The sequence below is a fragment of the Sciurus vulgaris genome, assembly GCF_902686455.1.
Source record: "Sciurus vulgaris genome assembly, chromosome: 1".
Lineage (NCBI taxonomy): Eukaryota > Metazoa > Chordata > Mammalia > Rodentia > Sciuridae > Sciurus > Sciurus vulgaris.
The window spans coordinates 27,782,137-27,798,375 of NC_136461.1; the positions used below are offsets into that span (position 1 = coordinate 27,782,137).

Below are 16,239 nucleotides of genomic sequence, written 5' to 3' on the forward strand. Positions count from 1 at the left end.
GGCGGGGCGGCGCGGGGGGCGGAGCAGGAAGGGGCGACGGCCCAGCCCGGCTTCCGCGTCACGGCTCTTAAAGCACCTGCCCGTCCCCCTGCGGTACAAAGGCGCCGCCGACTCGGCCCGGGGACTCGGCCCCATGGATGCGCCGCCGGCCGCGGCTGGGGCGCAGCGGGGTGAGGCGCGCGGCGCGGAGGGGGCGCGCGGCGGGGCCCGGGGGAGGGCGCGGCGGGGTCCGGCCGGCGGGAGGGACGTGGGGCCGCCCCGCCCGGCTCGCGGGCCCTGTAGACGCCCTCCAACTTAAGCTCAAGTTGGGGGAGCCCCCGGGAGGGTCCCGAGGTGCGGGGGCAGCGCCGCGAGAGTGCGGGTCTCTACCGGGACAGCCTCCGCGTCACCGGCGCCGGGCAGCCAACCAGAGTCTCCCAGCAACTTTTTTCTCGGGTGGGTCACCCCGGAAACTTGCCCTTCCGCGGCCCGGGAGTCTGGCCCCGGCCCTGCCCCTCCTAGGCCTGGGTTCTGAGTGTGGAGATGGCGGGAGGATGAAGGTGATGAACTCAAGGGGGAGCCCCCCCACCCACCCCCGGCCCCTGGCCCCTGGCCCAGTGGCCCTCACGCCCCCAAGCGCACTTCCAGCCCCAGGTTTCCATCTTAGAGCCCCGCCCCTGCCTTCTGGGCCCCCTGGATTAGCGTGGGGGGTGGGCTTGGGGGTGGAGTCAGCCCAAGTTCAAATTCTTGCGTCACCGGCTAACAGTTGGATGACCTTGAGCAAGTTCTTAGTGCCCGTACCTCAGTTTCCCCCTTTATATCATGGGAAAGCTGGTCCTTAGCTGAGAGAGCTTTGGGGAGGACAACCTGAGCCGACACACGGAGGCTTGTGTAGTGCCACCGGTTCCGTGTTGCCTCATCCTGTCGGGAGGGGCAGGCAGCAGAGGGGATGAGAGCAACATTCCCCAGCACTGACCCTGTGGTTGTCCCATAGGAGCTGTGACAGGTGCCTTCCAGGAGTGTGAGATATGAGTGGCCCCTGTGGAGAGAGGCCCGTCCAGAAAGCCAGCCCCACCATGAGTCTGTGGGGGCTGGAGGACAGCCACAGCTGTCGGGGTCCCCCCCGGCCAGCCCAGGAGCCGACCCCAGAGGAGGCATCAGCTTCGGAGCTGCAGATGAAGGTGGACTTCTTCCGGAAGCTGGGCTACTCATCCTCTGAGATCCACAGCGTCCTGCAGAAGCTGGGGGTCCAGGCAGACACCAACACAGTGCTGGGCGAGCTGGTGAAGCACAATGCAGCCCCCGAGCGAGAGCGCCAGTCCTCCCCGGACCCCTGCTCTCAGCTCCCTCTGGTACCCCGGGGTGGGGGCACCCCCAAGGCCCCCAGCCTGGAGCCCTCACTCCCAGACGAGGACAAGGAGGGCAGAGACCTGAGGCCAGTGGTCATCGATGGGAGCAATGTGGCCATGAGGTACGTTCACTGCTGTGGAGAGAGGAGTGTTGTCGGTGTCCCTGCTGTTCTGGTGGAGGAGCCTTGGGGAGGACTCGTGGACTGGTCTAGAGGAAGGGAAAGCCAGTTGTGAGGGTCTGCTTTGCACCAGGAGGCTCTCTTAAGCCTTGTGACTTCTCTGAGGTGGGTTTTATAGGAAACTCATACTGACTCATAGGCTCAAAGCCTTGTCCAGGGTCACACTACTGGTAAGTGGTGGAGCAAGGGTTGGAATCCAGGTCCTTCTGTCCCCAGAGCTCACTTTATGTTTGGGTCTCTCCCGAGGCCAGCCATGTCCATCTAAACTCCTCACCTGTAACAGGAGGCAGGACCTCATGGGGGATTTGCCTGTGGGCTCCAGTGCTACAGATGGTAGCAGTTACTTAGCCACTCTGAGCTTGATCTCCTGTCCCCCTCAGACGGTCGTTGTGGGGTGCAAAGGCAAGGCACCTGAAAAGTCAAAGGGCTCAGTGAACAGGAGTGGTCCTTGTTGTCACTGTTCAGGGGCTGGGTCTTCCCAGGCCTTCCTGTCCCAAATCTGGGCTCCCATGGAAGCAGGCTCAGCTACTGAGACCTTCAGGGCTGTGACCAGGAGTGACCTCAAAGCTGGCTCTGGTTCTCCATGGGGTGTGGGAGGGTGGCCTGATGCTCTGGCCTCAGGTGAGCCAAGACTCTCCTAGACTGGTCTCTAGGGCTCCCAGAGCCAAAGTCAGCACAGCGCAGCCCCCCGAACGGTGGCCCCCTGCAGGCTTCCACGGGCAGTGGCGAGGGGTGGGAGCTGAAGGTGAGGCCAGGGCTGCTGCTGACCTCAAGGAACTGACTTCTCCCTTGGATCCACGGCCCCACCTTCCCGGCCGCTTTCTCCTAGTTCCCTGCGAGGTGACTGGTGAGTCAGGACGGGGTGGATCACTCACCAGGAAAAGTTCCTGTTGGCAGGGATGTGGGGAGACCCCAGACACGGGTCGGAGGTGGTGCAGGTTGCTTCCCCGCTTCCCGGAGGGCTCTCCCAGTCAGTCTCTGCCCTCCCTGGCTTTCTGCCAGCTGCTCCAACCCAGCAGGGCAGGTGCCAGCCAGCTGGTCCTGGCCCAGCTCAGCACGTGCACAGGGGAGCCTACTCCCCACCACCTTTGCGTCAGTCTTCCCGTTTCTGAAATGGGCTGATCCTGGATGGGAGGCTGAGAAAAGGGGGCTCCCAAGCCCAAGAGCAGCAGGTCACAACCTGTACTTTGAGGGTTGAGGTCCCCTCACGCTGCAACCCGAGCTGGGCTGAGGAGCCTGGGGGCCAGGGGCCAGCGGGAGTGGCTGAGTCCTTGGGACAGTCATGTGCTGTGTGTGTTGTGTCCTGGTAAAAGGAGGAGGAGCCTGGGAGGGAGGAGGGCAGCTGTGGAGGGGCACCCGGAGCTGACCCTGGAGACAGACGGCAACTGCCTGCCTGCCGGGGGTTTCTGAGCGGGGCTGTGGCAGGAGGGGAATTCCAGCTTCACACTTCCTGTCTCAGCTGTCGCTGGTTCCTGCCCTGCCACCCCCTCCCCCAAGGGCAGGCAGGCTGGCTAGCCCCCACTATATGCAAATCGTGGGGAAATTCACCTCTGTTTCCTTCTAAGGGAATTTCTCTCCACTAGTCAGGCCCGGCCCAGGCAGGTCTTTCACCTGGGGAGCCAGCCCAGCCCTGCCTCTGTCCTGGGGCAGGATCAGCCTGCTGGAGGCGCCCACATACACATCCTATCAGTCTGGTTGGCCAGGCCGGGGGTCCCTGACCTCTGGGCAGGCGGCTCTCAGTGAGGGTGGGGGCCTGGGAAGCGTCTCCACTGCAGAAGTCCTGTGTTCTGCCTCTGCCCAGACTCGGGCTCTACCTGCTGAGAGTATGTGGTCCCCAGCAGGGTGTTCAGTGCCCAGAGGCAGGGCCCCAGGCCCCAGGGCTTGCAGATGCTGGCCCAGGAGGGGCACAAGCATATACCTGAGTGCGTGCAAGTGAGTGTGCAAGTGTGTTCGCAGAGAGGCAGGTGTGTGGCTGGGACAGGCATCTGAGCCAGGAACAGTCACATCCATGGCCTTGGGAGATAGTGCAGAGGGCCCAGGGAAGAGGATAGGGTGAGGGGACAGCACTGGGCTTTGTGAGGACCACAAATCAGGTACCTGGCCAGGCAGGGAAGCCTCTCAGAGTCCCAGCACGAGCTCCTGAAGGAAGGGACGGCCTTTCTCCTGTTCCCAGCCTGCTTGTTGCTCTCGATAAATCTTAACTTTTATTATCAGCACGCCGTCAGAGGACAGCAGATGGGGATGAGTCCTGCCTTGGGGCTGGACTTTGTCTCTCCTACAGTTTCCTAGACCATCAGCACCTGGAACCCCAGCCTCGTCCCCAAACAGCCTTCATGCCTTCCCTCCTATCCGCCTTCTCCTGGGGCTCCAGCTATCACCCCCCCAAGCCACCCACAGGATGTGGTCGACCCTGGACTTGCCTCTTTTGCGTAACATTTATTCAGTTTTATTTGCCAAATCTAAGTCTGAGTTGTCACCAAGGGGCCAGTGAGAGGCAGGGCTGCTGGGGAAGGCGCCCCAGTACCCCCTCCAGCCCTCCCAAGAAGTCCTGTGGGGATCTGTGCTTTGCCAGTCACTGGCCTCAAGCCAAGGCAACCTTGTGTCACTGACCCCGTCGGTCTTAAGAAAGCTGCAGACTGCTGGGCCCCGTTTTTCCAACAGAGAAACTGAGCCAGAGCAACCCCGCACCTCAGGCTTTCCTCTGGGCCCAGATGAATTGGTGTGGGACGAGAAGTGGCCCTCAGACAGGGCAGGGAGGAGGCCCCTTGTCCCGGTTCTCCTTGGAGCGAGTGGCTGAGTTGTGTCCCCCAGCCTCCCAGCCACTTCCTGACCATCTTTGTGCCTCAGGTCACACCCTCCCTGAGGGGTGGGGAGAGCAGCAGCTGGCCGGCGGTGGCCGTGCGGGGAACTGGCTTCTTGGGAGGAAAAGCACTGGCCTTTCACTTTCACACCGAAAGGCTCCTGGGACAGGCACCCCCTCACCCGTCACTTCCTGTCGCTCCTGGAAGGGTGGAAGCACCAGCCCCTTCCCTGAGCCCTCTGGGGTCCCTGCCCGAGGCTGTGTGCCTGGCTGAACTTTAATCCGGAACAATCTGGTTTCTCTCTGGTTAGCCTGGCTGGTTCTTCCCCCGCCCCCACCACTGCGCTGCTGACGAGGAGGAGCCGTGGCGGGGCCAGGGAGGGAGGTGACTCAGTCTGCCTGTGCACATTGGTGTCCCATGGTCCCAGCAGCTCCCGGGTGGGGCAGGAACCAGAAGTCTCCCAGCACCTTTTCCCCACCCCCAGGTGTGTTGCAAGCGGCCGACCCTCCCCTCCACGGGGAGCCAGTGCTGCCAGATTCCTGGGTGGATCCTCACTTTCAGCCGATGGAATCTCGGGAAAGTCCCACAGCTGGCTCTGGCCATTCAGGCGTTGTGGGAACCAGGCCAGGAACAGGGGCCTTGGGCCACACCGGCAGAGGACCCTGGACTGAGCCCTGCTGCAGGGGCTGACCTGCTGACCTGTCCTCCCTTCCCTCCCAGCCACGGGAACAAGGAGGTCTTCTCCTGCCGGGGCATCCTGCTGGCCGTGACCTGGTTTCTGGAGCGGGGCCACACAGACATCACAGTGTTCGTGCCATCCTGGAGGAAGGAGCAGCCTCGGCCTGATGTGCCCATCACAGGTGTGTGGTACCTCCGGAAGTGACCAGTCTCACTGTCCCAGAAGCCCTGATTCTCCTCAAGAGAGACCCTTTGGGCAGGGCTGGCAACTTCTAGACCTCGAGCGGGGATCAGCGTCTCTCTTCTGGGGTTTTGCTATCCCCGAAACCCTGCTCTAAACCGTGGTCATTAGATGTCACCTAGCCCAGCCTGCTGCCTCAGATGCTGGGTACCTCCCTCATCCAACTGGCTGCGTGTCACTCGTTGAACATTCCCAGTGACAGAGGGACCATGGAGCTTAGCGGTGGAAGCTTTGGGCTCTGGGACAAGACAGTGAGGCTTGGCACCCTGGCTCTGTGACCCAGGCAAGGACTTCCCCTGCTGTAAGCCTCTTGCTTCTCATGTGAAAAATGGGGTGGGCAGGGGTCGATAGCAGATCTTCCTCCAAAGCCACTGTGTAGACCTGTGAGTTGATCTGCACGTACTGTCGCAGCACCTGGTTAGCATGTGCTAACCCCACAGCCGTGCCCACCGGAGCCTCGATTCAAACCGAGTCCCTTCCTGGAGATGTAGGGCAGGCTGGCAGGCAGTGAGCTCCTTCCAGCGGGCCCTAGCCTCACTCTGCTCACAGAAGGGGCAGCCGGGACACTCCCTCACGGACCTCTACGGGACAGGCTGGGTCGACCACCAACGCCAGACTACCTCTGGCTGAGCAGGAGAAGCAGGAGGGCCAGCGCTGTGCCCAGGGCCCTGCTGCAGCCTGGTCTCAGGTGTTCGGAGGCTCAGGCCGCAAACCAGCAGGGCCCCCGCGGACCTGGTCCCACCCTTGTGAATTTAGCGTTAACAGCCGCTGAGCCCGGCCACTGGGAATTTAGGGGGCCCTGTGGCCTGGCCCTGGGTCCTGAATGGACTCTGACCTTGCCCTGTCACCCGCAGACCAGCACATCCTGCGGGAACTAGAGAAGAAGAAGATCCTGGTGTTCACACCGTCCCGGCGCGTGGGAGGCAAGCGCGTGGTGTGCTACGACGACCGCTTCATCGTGAAGCTGGCCTATGACTCCGATGGGGTCGTGGTCTCCAACGACACCTACCGGGACCTCCAGGGCGAGCGGCAGGAGTGGAAGCGCTTCATCGAGGAGCGGCTGCTCATGTACTCCTTCGTCAATGACAAGTGCGTCCCCACCAGGAGGGGACCCCATGGACTCGGGTCTGGGGGCAGCCAGGGCCGCCCTTGGGAGGGTGGGGCTAGCCTCAGGCTCTGCCGGTGCCACACTGATTCGGGGATGAAGCAGCCCTTGAGACAGGATGCGGTCAGTGTCCAGGACCGCCTGTCCAGTTGCCCACGCGACTTCTCTGGAAGCAGCCGAGACACAGATACCCCAGTTGTGGCCTCCTGATGACCCTGGAAAGCTCCTAGCCTGGGAGTTGCCCTAAAGCTGCCCCTGAGCTGTCACAGGGCTGCCCCTGTGACCCCTGGGCTAGGGGCGCCCCCTTCTCCCTGGGTAGAGTTCTGGGATGTCCCCAGTTTTACAGCTGTTCTCAGCAAGCCTGGATGTCCAGCCTCTTCCTCCGCAATCAGAGGTCCCCCGTTGTTTCTCCCACTCCTGAGAGTTCTTTTGGCCCTCTGCAGGTTCATGCCCCCTGATGATCCCTTGGGCCGGCACGGACCCAGCCTGGACAACTTCCTGCGTAAGAAGCCGCTCCCTTCTGAGCACCGGAAGCAGCCATGTCCCTATGGTGAGACCAGCTCTGCCCCTCCCCTCCCCTGTGCCCCAGTGTCTCCTCCTGACTGGCACCACCACGGGACCAGCCAGCCCCAGGTTGCCCTGTCACCCCCACCTCCTGCCCCACTCAGTCCCCTCCTCCCCTGCAGGGAGGAAATGCACCTACGGGGTCAAGTGCCGGTTCTTCCACCCTGAGCGGCCCAGCCGCCCCCAGCGCTCCGTGGCTGATGAGCTCCGTGCCAACGCCCTCCTCTCACCCGCCAGGGCCCCAGGCAAGGACAAAAGTAGCCAGCGGTCTTCTCCTTCCCCTCAGTCTGGCTCTCTGCCCACAGAGGGTGAGCAGAGCAGCCAGGAGGGGAAGAAGCTGGGGGCCCGGGCATCCCCAGGGCCCCGCCAGGAGGGGCTGACACAGACCTTCGCCCCAGCTGGCAGGAGCCTCCCCCTTAGTGGAGTCAGCGGTGGCACCTTTGGGCCCACAGACTGGCTCCCGCAGACCCTGGACTCGCTGCCATACACCTCCCAGGACTGCCTGGACTCTGGCATCGGCTCTCTGGAGAGTCAGATGTCAGAACTGTGGGGGGTCCGAGCAGGAGGCCCGAGTGAGCCAGGGCCCCCGCGGGACCCTTACTCTGGCTACCGCCACTACGGGTCCGAGCTCCAGGCTGCACCTGCCTTCCCTGCCTTTGGACGGGCCATGGGTGCCGGCCACTTCAGTGTCCCTGCTGACTACACGCCCCCGCCACCCGCCTTCGCATCGCGAGAGTACTGGTCGGAGCCGTACCCACTGCCCCCGCCCACCCCGGTCCTAGAACCCCAGGTGCCAAGCCCAGGGGCTGGTGGGGGACCCTGGGGTGGGGCGGGAGGACTGGCCAAGGAGCGGGCCAGCGTGTACACCAAGCTGTGTGGCGTCTTCCCCCCGCACCTGGTGGAGGCCGTGATGGGGCGCTTCCCGCAGCTCCTGGACCCCCAGCAGCTGGCGGCCGAGATCCTTTCCTACAAGTCGCAGCACCTCGCTGAGTGAGCCAGCCAGGCAGCCTGCAGAGGGGCTCTCAAGCTGTGCTTCAGGCCAGCTGTCCCCGCCTCAGGCTGCCTGGAGGCTGGACAGAGAGAGGATTCCAGTAGGGAAGGGACCCAACCAAAGACGCTGTAGGATTGGCCCTGGCCACGCGGCACTGCAGCCTGCCCGCTGGGCCAGGGGCGATCACCCCGTTGATGCACATTGTATCTCTTGTTTAAGGAGACGTGCCGGTAAGGCCGTCGGTCCGTGGCTGAGGCCCAAACCCTCTTTCTCTCAGGGCAGGGAGGGAGGCCTGGGGGAGCAGAGGCCTGTGCAGGGGGCCCTGTGCACGGCCCCCACCTCCGCCCATTCCTGGGACACCGGCGTGGCCGGCTAGTTGGGCACCATGTGCCTGCCCTCCAACACCCCTCCTCTAAGCCAATGAGGCCTTACTGTGCCCCTGGAGGCTGGGAGGCTTCATGTCAGTAAGCAAGATGCTTCTTAAAACCCACCTCTGCCCACGTTTACTTGCCCACCCTCCCTTGCGCACCCTTCCCCAAAGGTGGGGGACGTGTATGCTGTGTACTGGTATAAATTTAAAATGTAAGTGGAGTGTCCTTACCTTCTGTAGGACATCAATAAAGAACAACGGGAGCCCTTTCAGGAGGTGATCTTCATTGTGCATGGTGGGGGCAAGTTGCCCCGCCTGACCCTTCTCTGGAAGGATGGTTTCCAAGAGTGCTGGGTGTCTTGGGGATGGGCGTATTTCCCGGGCCTCCATTGGGGGTGGCTGTGGACACATCGGCAGCGTCAAGGCGGGAATGTGGGGGGTCAGGAAGCAGAAGTGTAAGGGTTTGGAGTCCAAAGGCTGCAACATGGTAGCGGGTGGCTCTGGGGGACAGGACCAGCTGCTCCTCATTCTGTGCTGACTAGAGCTGAGCTTGGCGGGGTGAGAAGGTGGCGGGGGTTGGAGTGGAGGGGGTGCTCCGGGGTACTCCGTGCTGACCCCCTCTTCTGGATGTTCTAGAACTGGGGCTGCAGCAGGCTGCGAGGCAATGCCGGGGGGCTTCTGGTCAGGGCTCTGGTCCCAAACTCAAGAACTGGTTCTGCCATTGTCATCTGAGGCAAGGGACTGACCCTCTCTGGGTCTCAAGTTTCCACATTTATGAAATGGGGGTGCTAATGGCGCCTATCTCAGGGTTGTCGAGAGGATTACAGGAGATGACACGTGCTGGGTGTGTGGCCCCGTCCTGGCACAGAGCAGCCGCTCTTTAAGAGGCTTCTGGAGTGACTGCCTGGTGGCTATGTTCACATCCAGTGTCAAACTTCTCATCTGGCCTCAGACGGAAAGAGACCAGCAGGAAGACACACCTCTCCCCCTCTCCCTCGCAGTTGAAAAAATGAGTGAATTTTTTTTTTTTCTTTTTTCTTTTCCCTTTGGCCCTGGGGATTGAACCAGTGCTTTGCCACTGAGCCACATCCCCAGCCCTTTTTTAAAATGATTTTTAAATTTTGAGACACAGTCTCCCTTGATTGCTGAGGGTCTTGCCAAGTTGCTGAGGTTGGTCTGAAACTTGTGATCCTCCCGCCTCAGCCTCCCCAGTTGCTGGGATTACAGGCATGCGCCACCACACCTGGCTGTGTTAAATATTTTAAGTGAAAAAGTTGAGTCATCAGATGATCTCCAAACAAACATCATCGGTCAGGGAAAATTGGAAAAATAGAATTTTAATAATTGTGCCTTTGAACATCTCACTTTATGTGTGTGTGTGTATACATACATATATATATATCTATATATAGTTGTTGTAGATGGACACAATACGTTTACATTATTTATTTTTTTGGTTTTTACATGGTGCTGAGGATGGAACCCAGGGCCTCACATGTGCTAGGTGAGTGCCGTGCCACTGAGCCACAACCCAGCCCTGACGTGTACTTTTCTGTGAGACTTTTATAGTTTCTGCATTGTCTTTTGGAGGAGTTGCTTAGCACAGAACAGCCATGAAGCACGTGGGAGTCAGTGCTGCAGTGGCCAGCCTTGGACCTGGGGCCGCACCTCCTGCACCTGGGGAGCTCTGGAATCGAGCGCTTAAGGCAGAAATCAAGGAGAGAGTCCATGCACAGGACAGAAGTGGCCTCGGCAAGCAGTACCTCAGTCTCCCACCAAGTGCTTCTCGAGGGCCCTGCTGTTCCCCCCAGACCACTCAGGTGACCTGCACAAGGAAATGCCGCTGCCCTATTTATAGGATATTTTTCCCAATCAAGAACTGTATTCCAGGGTTGGGGTCCTGGCTCAGGGGTGGAGCGCCTGCCTGGCATGTATGAGGCACTAGGGTTCGATCCTCAGCAGCACATTAAATAAATACATAAATAAATGTATCCATCTACAACTAAAAAGTTAAAAGAAATAAGAACTGTATTCCCGGGGGGGGGGGGGGGGGAGCGCTGGAGAGTGATATGGGCCAAATTATATTGTTACATATCGTGTGCATTTAGGAATAGGTAACACCAAATCCCATCAATACGTACAGCTGTAATGCACCAAGAGAAAAATATGTGGGAGGGAAAAAAGGTTTAAAAAAAAAGAAAAAAAAAAGGACTGTATTCCAGATTAAAAGGCTATTTATGGGCCTGTTTGTTTGGACAGGAAGTTAAAATACCAGACCGTCTAGTTCATTATCAGTCACTTGGCAATGTTGAGTGACTTGCCCAAGGTCCCACAGAGGACTGGCTGGGCCAGGGCTTGAGCACTAGGCCTGAGGGAGGGAGGCCCTGGACACCCACTTGCAGCACCTTGGGGCCTGCAGGGCCCCTCAGTTTGACGTTCCCACAGGAGTTCTCTGGAAGCAGTGGATGACCACCCACCCACCTGCTCAGCCGCAGGTGCCCTGCGGGCCCACCATGGCCTCCTCTGTGTGTGCCACAAGGGTGGCCTGAACGAGCAGGGAGCTCACTCACCACTGCTCTTGACAGAGTTGACCTTGTGCTCATGTGCTCTCCTGCTGCTGTGGGTGTGAGGGAGATGGGTGTCCCCAGGGCAGGTGGGCGGTGGCATCCGTCCCAGCTGGCTGCAGCTAATGTCAGCAGGCTGGGTCTGGCCCTGCTGGTTCAGACAGGTGCCAGCCAGGCCAGGCCCCAGGGATGGTTGGGTCAGTGCAGCACCTCCACCAGCCCAAGCCGGCCTCCTGTGCCTTCCTGGCAGGTTCGGCCGGGCTGGGTCTGCTGTCCAGGGTTTAGAGCCTCCCCTCCAGGCCTCTTTCTCAATCTGGCTTCTGGGCAGAGCTACTCAGGTTGCCCGATCCAATGCCAAGGCCGTTTCCTTCCCATGACTTGGGTTTTAACTCCGAAGTTCTCTCCCCACCTCCTGCCCCTGCCTCAAGCAGCTTAGTTAGGTGGCATGCACCCAGGGGCCTCAGCCTCCCCACCTGTCAAAGGGACAGTGTTCCTCGTCTTTTTCTAGATTTGACAAGAAGATATTTCAGTTCATGTAGTGGCGGCAGCAGGAGAAAAGACCTGGGTTGGAGCACCACTCACTGCCTGTGCAGGGAAACCCCCTTCCCCTCTTGGGGCCTCAGCTGCCTGGCCCACCCAGCTCCACGTGAGCTTCCAGGGAGAGGGCGGCAGGGAATGTGACTCCTGAGACCAAAGCTCAGGCCAGGAGGCAAGGCGTACTGAAAGGGATCAAATTCCGAGTAGCTGCCTCTTTCCTCCTCCTGTTTTCCTGGTTCCAGGAGCCAAGAAACGGATGGGGAAACCAGAGATATGCAAATTCACGCATGCTGGGAAATGATCCTGGGGAGCCACAGAGGACAGCTGCCTGCCCACCTTTTCCCACCATGGGTCTCCACCCGGCCCTCTGGCTGCCAGCAGCAGCAGGGGTTGACCCTGAGTTTTCTTGCAAGTTCTGCCTTGCAGGAGTCACTCCAGGGCACAGACTGTGGCAGCCAGGATGACGGCAGCCTGTAAGGCAGGAAACCTCCAGCCTCCTGGGCCTCCCTCACAGCAGAGACCTTACCAGGCCACAGTGAGATAGACTTCCCTGCTCACGATGTCCCTCCCCACTCTGTCCCCATCCCACTCCTTCAGACTGAGGGGAAACTGGGCAGTCCCTGAAGATCGAAAGACCTAAACTAAAGGCAGGAGAATTTGGGGGCTCAAAAAAGGGGACCAGCCTTCCCAAGGCCCCCTAGTGCTAAGCCCCAAACATTGCTAGTGTCCTGCAGGGTGAGAGGCCAGCCGGGAAGTAGTGGGAAGTAGTGGGAAGATGTCACCACAAATGCTATTTCATCCCACTTCCCAAGTCCTCTGCTCTCCGTCCTTCCCCAAGACACCCCCAGGCACTGAAGGGCAGCCCCCACACACCCCCCACCTGACTCAAGGGAGGTTCTAGGCCGGCCTCCGTCAGACAGAGTGAGGTTGCAGGGGTGGAGCCAACAGCCTGAGTCCTGGCTGCCAAGTTAAGGCAGTCCAAGGCCCTGCTCAGACCTCTGGCTTATTCTTTTTCCCTAGCCCACAGCAAAGTGGGTGGAGTTCAAGTGGTAAGTGTCTGTTCTGGGGACCTCCTAGTTCATGGGAAGGGTGTGGGAGATTTGGCTGAAAGAGGCAGGAAGCAGGGCCCTGCAATTAAGGAAACCCAAGCCATCCCAGGCCATGGCATGCAAATACTTCCAGCTAGTTCCTGGAGGGGGAGGAAGCCCCGACTGGCACCTCCCTTTTGGAGCTCCTCTCAACGTAGCTGCTGGTGAACTTAACTGCTCACCAATTTAAGGAATGGCAGCAAGACTAGGTGGGAGGAAAGGATCAGGCACCCCACCCCGCATTAAACTGAGGCTGCTGCTGGGAGGTCAGGTCACTGGAAGCCTCCCAAAGGCTCCGATTCTGGCGGTGCTCCAGAGAAGAGGCTCACTGAAGGCATGTGGTGTCTTGCCTGCCACCTGCTGGTGCCTCCTGGTACTGCTGCCTGGGTAGAACCCTGCCTACTCCCTGGGACCACCAGCACTGGCCTAGAATGATGGGCCTTGGACATAAGAATCTAAGAGAAAATGGCAAATGAAGTTCTGAAGCAAAAGCAGGCAGCTCCTTTCTAAGCAGGATTTTTTTTTGGAGGGGGGACTGGGGTGTCACTGAGTTGCCCAGATTGGCTTAAAACTTGCAAACCTCCTACCTCAGCCTTCCTGGTCAATGGGATGAACCAGGCATGAACCGCCAAACCTGGTTTATGCAGAGTCCCCTTTTTTGTTTCCTTCTTTATTTCTGGAGATAGAAGCCAGGATGTAAAATGGGTAGGGTGCTCACTCTCCCACTGAGCTACACTCCAGCCCCCAAAACAGGAATTCTTTCATTTATTTATTTATTTTTATTTATTTTATTTCGGTACTAGGGATCAAACCCAGAGGCACTTAGCCACTGAGCCACATCACCAGCCCTTTTCATTTTTATTTTGAGACAGGATTTCAGCGAGTTGCCTAAGGGCTCACTAAATTACTGAGACTGGCTTTGAACTTGGGATCCTCCTGCCTCAGCTTCTTGAGTTACTGAGATTACAGGTGTGCACCCCAGCCTGGCTAAAACAGAGGATTTTTTTTTTTTTTTTTTTTTTTTTTTTTTTTTTTTTGCGGTACTGGGGATCGAACCCAGGGCCTCATGCTTGCAAGGTAAGCACTGCACCAACTGAGCTATCTCCCCAGCCCAAACAGAGGATTCTTAATGACATACAGCTCCACCCTAGAAAGCAAACCAGAGGTCACTGTCATACATTCTATAGTCTAAAATTCCAGCAGGTTTTGACTGTTCCAGGTAATGAATTATTAAAAAAAAAAAAAAAAATCTCGGGTTGGGGATATAGCATGGGTAAGCCTAGCATGACTAAGACACTGGGTTCCATCTCCAAAAATTCTCAGGAGATGGAGGAATAAAATCCTAAGATGCCGCTGCTACAACTCTATCATTTTGACAGATGTGAGGAGACAGGCAGTGTTACAGCTAGCAGGAACGCGCTGCAAGGAACCTGGTGCCCCAGGTTACCTCAGCATTAACAACACCAATGCTACAAATTTATCCCACAGGCATTCATTTGCAGAATTAGGTGTGTAAGGCTATTTACTACAGGACTGTCTGACACAGCAAAAGATGGGAAGCAATATTAACGTCAGCAACAGGGCACTGGCTGTATAAATTCTGGTACCCCATGCAACGAAACATTAAGGAATCACTAAAAATAAGGGCTGTACACTTTTTGCTAGATTGCTAAATTAAAAAAGGGTAGAACAGTGCATTTTAGGCTACCATTTCCTCTGCCATTTTTGTAAACAAACACGTGTGCATACAGCTCATAAGTGTAGCAAGTTCTCTGAAGGAACACAGGACCCTCGAGGTGGTCTCTGAGAAGGCACACTGGTGGCTGGAGGGCAGGAGGACTTGCTTTCCACTGAATATACTTCAGTACGATTTGAATGTGTGTTAGTTTCATGTTGCTATGGTCTGAATGTTGTGTTTCCCCAACACTCTGTCAAAATTCTAAACCCCAAGGACATGGTACCGAGAGGGGAGGCCTTTAGGAGGCGATTAGAGCATGGGTGGAATTCATGTTCTTATAGAAGAACTTGTTCCCCCTCCATTATGTGCGGGACTAAGAACCAGAAATCACGCCTGCACCAGACACTGAATCTGGTGCCTTGATCTAGATGTACTAGTTTCCAGAACTGTGAGAAATGTTTATGATTTGTAAGCCATCTTAGTTTATGCCATTTTTGAGATAGCATTCCTAACAGACTCCCATTCCTCCCCCATTCCTTGGATACAGAAATAAGTTATGGGGTTACCAGTAAGGGGGTAGCAGTAGGGAGGACTATATTGGTCAAAGGTCAAAGGTCACAACCAGTGGCACTGGTAATCCCAGTGACTTGAAAGGCTGAGGCAGCAGGATCCCAAGTTCTAGGCCAGCCTCAGAAATTAAGGAAGACCCTGTTTCAAAAAAATAAAGTGTTTGGGATGTAGTTCAGTGGTAAAGGGTCCCTGGGTTCAATCTCCAGTACAAAACAAAAACAAAAGAAAAAACTTGGAATATACACACCTCCAACAGGTGTATGTTATGATAGATGTTTTTATTTTGTGGTACTGGGGATCAAACCCAGGAGACTTCTCTACTATTGAGCCAGGTCCCTAGCCCTTTTTATTTTTTGAGATAGGGTCTCACTAAATTGCTGAGTTAGCCTGGAACTTGTGATCCTCCTACCTTGGCCTCCCACGGTTGTTGGGATTACAGGCATGCACCACTGTGCCCAGTAATAACTGCCATTTTTTGATAGATCAAAATGATTTGAATATCAGCAATTTCTTGTGGTTCAACCTAATATTTATTTATAAATTATCTACATGTAGTAATGAACTAATATTTACGCATATTATACAACACATTCAAAGTGAAGAACTACATAACGCTGACCCAGAAAGTGAAGCACACATCAAAATTCTAATCTTTCCTTCCCACACCCCCGACCACCCTCCATAGCCCTGGGTGAGGATCAGCATCAACTGCACATGGCCCTATCAGTAATGACAGCTTTTACTCCAGAAAACTGCTTCAAATCATGAAATCTACCACTTAGAAGATTCAGACATGATAATACTCGTTCAGACTGTCATAGGAATGAAAATTCCAATCCCTTCCCATCATCGCTGCTTCGCCTTCCTAGGCGCAGAATACACCATCCTGGAGAAGTAAAGGTGCACAAAGCACAGTCCTGTACTGTCTCCTAACCGAACAGCATGGAGTCGGGACTTTAGATGTGACTTTGTTTCAGTAATCTGGAGCAAGGTTGAGGGACAGAAAAGTCAGAATGCAAAAATGAAGAGTGCTGTATTTTACCACATAATCATCGCTGCTGCCCTAATGTATATTCACAAGTATTCCATGCATCTTAATCTTGCACCAAAGATAATTTAGTAATAAATAAATTTTAAGTTAATACAAGCATGACTTCCGTTTTAAAAGGGGGACTTCACATAATGGTTGCATCCCACTTTTTAAAAAAAAATCGGCATAAAACCTGATGATTATGCAGTGAGAAATGTTATTTCAAGACAACACATGTCACCACTTGCAAGAAAGTATAGGGTATTTAACACTCATTTCAATGCTCTTATTCACTGCATGGGTCAAGAGGTCAAGATCACTCTTCACAGGGTATTTACAGAGTACTTACAGTACCCAGAACCCAACGGCTCAAGCGTAGAGGTGGAAATACTGCTTCCTACTGTTAGAAAACAAAGGATCCTCTAAGCAAACAGTATGAACTCAATTGTGGGGAAACTGTTTGACCCATGTCATGACTGATCAATTTTGTTCTGTGTCTCAAGGCCCCTAAGATA

At 56.4% G+C, this 16,239-nt stretch overlaps 1 protein-coding gene across 2 annotated transcripts; it reads left to right on the plus strand.

The window, feature by feature from the left end:
• Positions 1–27: 27 nt before the first annotated feature.
• Positions 28–8,527, plus strand: ZC3H12A (zinc finger CCCH-type containing 12A). 2 transcript variants are annotated; one of them, XM_079141220.1, is made up of 6 exons: positions 28–170; positions 974–1,450; positions 5,029–5,168; positions 6,082–6,316; positions 6,776–6,882; positions 7,019–8,527. In XM_079141220.1, exons 2-6 carry the CDS (start codon positions 1,008–1,010, stop codon positions 7,888–7,890), a joined length of 1,797 nt encoding a protein of 598 aa, XP_078997346.1. In that variant the 5' UTR covers positions 28–170; positions 974–1,007; the 3' UTR covers positions 7,891–8,527. The 2 variants fall into 2 exon arrangements, with proteins under 2 accessions (XP_078997346.1, XP_078997347.1); XM_079141221.1 differs by lacking the exon at positions 28–170 and adding an exon at positions 229–435.
• Positions 8,528–16,239: the final 7,712 nt, after the last annotated feature.

Coding starts and splice junctions, on each gene's coding strand:
- ZC3H12A (XM_079141220.1), top strand. CDS start 1,008: ATGAGTGGCCCCTGTGGAGAGAGGCCCGTCCAGAAAGCCAGCCCCACC. Junction 5,169..6,081: donor GCCTGATGTGCCCATCACAG/GTGTGTGGTACC, acceptor TGTCACCCGCAG/ACCAGCACATCCTGCGGGAA. Junction 6,883..7,018: donor GAAGCAGCCATGTCCCTATG/GTGAGACCAGCT, acceptor CCTCCCCTGCAG/GGAGGAAATGCACCTACGGG.